The sequence below is a fragment of the Hipposideros armiger genome, unplaced genomic scaffold (genome assembly GCF_001890085.2).
Source record: "Hipposideros armiger isolate ML-2016 unplaced genomic scaffold, ASM189008v1 scaffold_831, whole genome shotgun sequence".
Taxonomy (NCBI): Eukaryota; Metazoa; Chordata; class Mammalia; order Chiroptera; family Hipposideridae; genus Hipposideros; species Hipposideros armiger.
In genome coordinates, this window is record NW_017732181.1 from 474,575 (window position 1) to 478,926 (window position 4,352).

General features: G+C 39.4%; 1 protein-coding gene across 2 annotated transcripts in view; it reads left to right on the forward strand.

The window, feature by feature from the left end:
- The first annotated feature begins 985 nt into the window (after window positions 1-985).
- Window positions 986-4,352, forward strand: part of TAF7L (TATA-box binding protein associated factor 7 like) — a 22,835-nt gene continuing 19,468 nt past the window's right edge. The window contains exons 1-2 of one of the 2 annotated variants that reach the window (XM_019629209.1): window positions 986-1,052; window positions 1,878-1,956. In XM_019629209.1, the coding sequence (XP_019484754.1) occupies window positions 987-1,052; window positions 1,878-1,956 (145 nt within the window). In that variant the 5' untranslated portion in view covers window position 986. The other variant, XM_019629210.1, reaches the window with a different exon arrangement.

Genomic DNA, 4,352 nt, shown 5'->3' on the forward strand with positions numbered 1-4,352 from the left:
ATACAAGTCACGTTTGACTTCTGCAATTACAAGAGGTGCTCAAAGCGGTTACCATCAGCGTCCAGACACTTCCAATGAGAGCAAAGTACTGCTTGAGCAACATTGACCAAAGTGTCCACTTATATACATTTTTTTTGGCACCACTAGTATATGGATCCATCTTAGGATTCTCTTAATAAGATTTTAGGGATATTTCAAATAAGTGGTGGTTGTGAGGATTGAACAAAATAATAGACCTAATACACTCAATGTAGTAGCTGCACATAGAATGCATACAGTGTTAGTAATAAATAAATCAAATTGGATTTTGTGTTCTTTCCTATCACCCTTCAGGAATGTATCTGTCTCATGAAGTTAGGTGTACTCATGTAGATACCTTAGCCATAAGAACTGGACTTTTCCCAAGGTAGCTCAGAGCTCTCTATACTGGCTGTAGAGTCATAAAAAGCTGTCTGCTCTCACATGGGCTTGTTGTTCAATTCCTACCAATCTATTAAGGCGAATGAAATATTGAAAATTAAGTTCTTGTTTCCTTCTAATCATCATAGAACATTTCTACCAGTGGTTTTGGGGTTGATTTAGGCCTTTGGTTGGCACTCTTCCCTGCAGAGGTATGTAGTTTGCTTCTGTAGCCCCCAATGTGTTGGAGAATTGTAGTCCTTTACCTGAGAGTCTAAGAATTTCACTAAAAAGACTAATAAATCATGTTTCATAACAGTTCTGACTTCATTTGTTATCATGTTATTTGGATTAATTTTTGAAAATATGCATATTTTGGAGGAGAGATAGAGTGATTTTTAGAAATAAAAAAGTTATGTCAAATAAGGTATTTCAGAAGTGTACACACACACCATTCCAGTGAGTTACGGACAAGATCTTGTATAATTTAACCAGTACTACCAGAAGGGGTCAGCAGAGGGAGCAAGAGGAGTGTTGGTGACTTTCTGTTGGTTTTGTTTTTGTTTTCATGAACTCAAAAACAAGAGATGAGTAAAAGCCAGCGTGAACCTCCTACCGAACTTGAGAGCCAGTTTATAGTGCGTCTGCCTCCGGTAAGAAACCCTTGTATCTCAGAGCAAATGTCTTCAGTTCATAAGTGTTAGATCTGCTTGGATTCTGTAGCATTTCTATTTAAGGTAGGCTATAAACACTGAGAACATTTGTTTTCCAGGAATCATATTCTATTAAGCAGCCTTATCCTAGTGTGTACTATTTGAGCAGCATCTCTTTTGTCTTGTACATACCACCTATCATGTGGGTTGATTTCTTGACAAATAGCTGTGATAATGATGGATTCAGTCACTTATCACAGATGCTAACAGCCTGTTCACTGGACAGTCAAGATAAGTCTCTTCTAAAATCCTTTCTGTCACCTCAGAAGGGGCAGTGAGAGGGACCAGCACTGTGTCCCGCAAATTCATCACCATGCAAGGCTGTTGAAGCTCATCTCAATATTGTGTTAGGTTCTCTTCCTCCACTGAGACCTGTATTCAAGTATTATTTAGTCTATGAAAGCTATATTAAGGATGGACTTCAGAAAGCTATTTCCCCAATTAGGGTTAATTAATACTCAGCAAACTGCAGCTAAGCATTTCTTTAGCAACTACAACTGAAGGACAGCAGTGTGAGGGAGGAATATAGAGCCTGGAGAAAACATTAACTGTAGCTACTAAAAGACAACAATGAGATTAGTGAAGTCAGCCTTATCCTAACTTGACTTGCACAAGGCATGGTATCTCATGGTACATGGCACTGTTCCTAACGTTTGGAAGGCTTAAGGTTTTATTTAAGGAGGACTGCTTCTGACATGTATATATTCTATTAGCTTCTAAGTAGACAATTCATCCTTCTGATTTGTCAATTTACCTCCTTTTTAGGAACATGCTTCTACGGTCAGGAAGTTGATACGTTCCGGAAGTGATGCCCTGAAAGACAAGTTAAAAATTGACTTATCTTGTAAGTAGTTAATATCCATTCGCCATATATTGAACAGTAATTTATTAATAGATTGCTATATGCCAGGTGCTATACTTGATACTAAGGATGTGACAAAGAATAAAATGTGGTATCTGTCTTGATGGACTCTAAGAGAGGCTTAAGTCACTCCCATGTCTTCTTTTAAGAGGAAAGGAAGTAGGTATTATGCAACTTGAGGTAGTTGTCACAGTGTGTGTAGAAGAACTTGGGGGATCAACTGTGGGACTTGCATACTGCTGATTGTCACCTACAAACAAGCTTTGAGATTTCTGACTATCCAGGGGAATAACAAATGAATGTACTATTCTTTGTTTACAAAAGTGACATATCTTTTTCTTGTTTCAATAACATTTATTAGATTTTTTAAATACAGAGAAGTATATAAAGAAAATAAAAAATGGCCCATTATCCCACCATTCAAGTAGCCCTGATTGACATATTTAAAGAAGGGTAATACAGGTTCATGGCTAGAAAATTCAAATAAAACAGTAAAGTTCAAAAGGAGGAGTGAACCTTTTTTTTACAGTGTCCCAACATCAGTGCTAAAGATAACTAATAATAACGGTTTCTCCTTGTGTTTTCTTACAGACAAAACTTTTATGTGTAATACCAACATTTAAATAATCGCTCTCTGTTTGTTTGTTTTTTAAAGATTTTTTTAATTGGGGAATTAGGGGAGGGGAACAGCGCTGGGGAATCGGGGATGGGGAACAGACAAGTTGCTATCCTTTTTTTCTTCAGTCTAGTTGTGGAGGATGTTGCTTCACTGGCCCATGTTGGCATTATGATCATTGCACTCTTCCCGGCTGAGGCAGATCAGTCGCCGGCGACTGGACAGCTGCTCACGGTGGCTCTTGGCAGCACATGCTGACTGCTGGCCCCTCACGCCAGCTGCCAGCCACTCACGGTAGCTCACGGCAGCCCACTGCAGCTTCACTGCAGCCTACGCCTTCACCGGCAACTCAGGCAGCCCAGCTCCAGGTCGAGCTGTTGTTCACCATCTTAGCTGTAGAGGGCGCAGTGTCACTGGCCTGCATGTGGGATCCAAACCGGCAGCCCTGCTGCTCAGAGCTGGCATCCCAAGTCAACTATTAACCAATGCACCACTCGGCCGTCCCTCTCTCTGTTTGTAAAGTTAATTTACACAAAAAGGGTCATGTCAAACATGGTTTGGCACCTTTCTTTCTTTCATTTCTATTAGAAGATTACACTTGAATCCTCAAAAGATATCTATGCTTGAGACATCAGGGCAGGATGCAGAGTTGTCAGTGTATGATATGTAGTGTATACGAGGTGTCATCAAACAGTAAGGTTAATGTTTAAATAAAAAAGAAATATTACAGTAAATGACACATTGCCATTAATCCCCCTCAAAATACTCCTCCTCACTTTGAACACAATTATCCCATTGTTCTTGCCACTTTCTGAAGCAGTTCTGGAAGCCCTCTTTCGTTGAGTGTCTTTAGTTGTGCTGTTGTGGCTGCCTCGATATCCTGAATCATTTTGACTTTGGGGAAGAGCCAGAAGTTGCACAGTGCCAGATCCGGTGAATAAGGTGGATGGGGATACACAGTAATGTTTTTATTGGACAGAAATTGCCATATACCAGAAGTGATGTGTGACACGGAGCATTGTCATGATGGAGGATAATTAACGGCACACTTTAAAACATACCTTCTCTCAACCATAGCTCACACCCGACTGACTGCTCTGAACAAGTTGAAACTTGTCACACACTGTTACTAAGGTTTGACACACCGCTTCCGTATTGAAGATTCCTGCCTTTCTGTTGGATGGCACTCGATAGCAGCATTCACAGTAGTTTTTTATCACAATGGAAAGGCCCCATGTCACACATCACTTCTGGCATGGCAGTTTCTGTCAAATAAAAACATCACAGTGTGTTCTCATCCACCTTATTCATCAGATGGATCTGGCACCGTGTTACTTGGGCTCTTCCCCAAAGTCAAAATGACCATGAAAAGTAGATGTTTTGAATTAATTCAGGACATTGAGGCAGCCTCAACAGCACAGTTAAAGACACTCACAAAAGAGGACTTCCAGAACTGCTTCAGAAAGTGGCAAGAATGATGGGGTAAGTGTGTTCGAAGAAAGGGGGAGTGTTTTGAGAGGGATTAATGGCAATGTGTCTTTTACTGTAATAATTTTAAAAGTTAAACATTCACCATATTTTTGATCACATATATGTATACGTATACATGATTATAAGATATATATACATATATACATACATATATGTATATATATATATATATATATATATATATATATATGGTTTCGGAAAAGTCATGACGCATTTTTGCAACTTAAACCAGAAAAAATACATCATGACTTTTCCTACAACCCAATACACA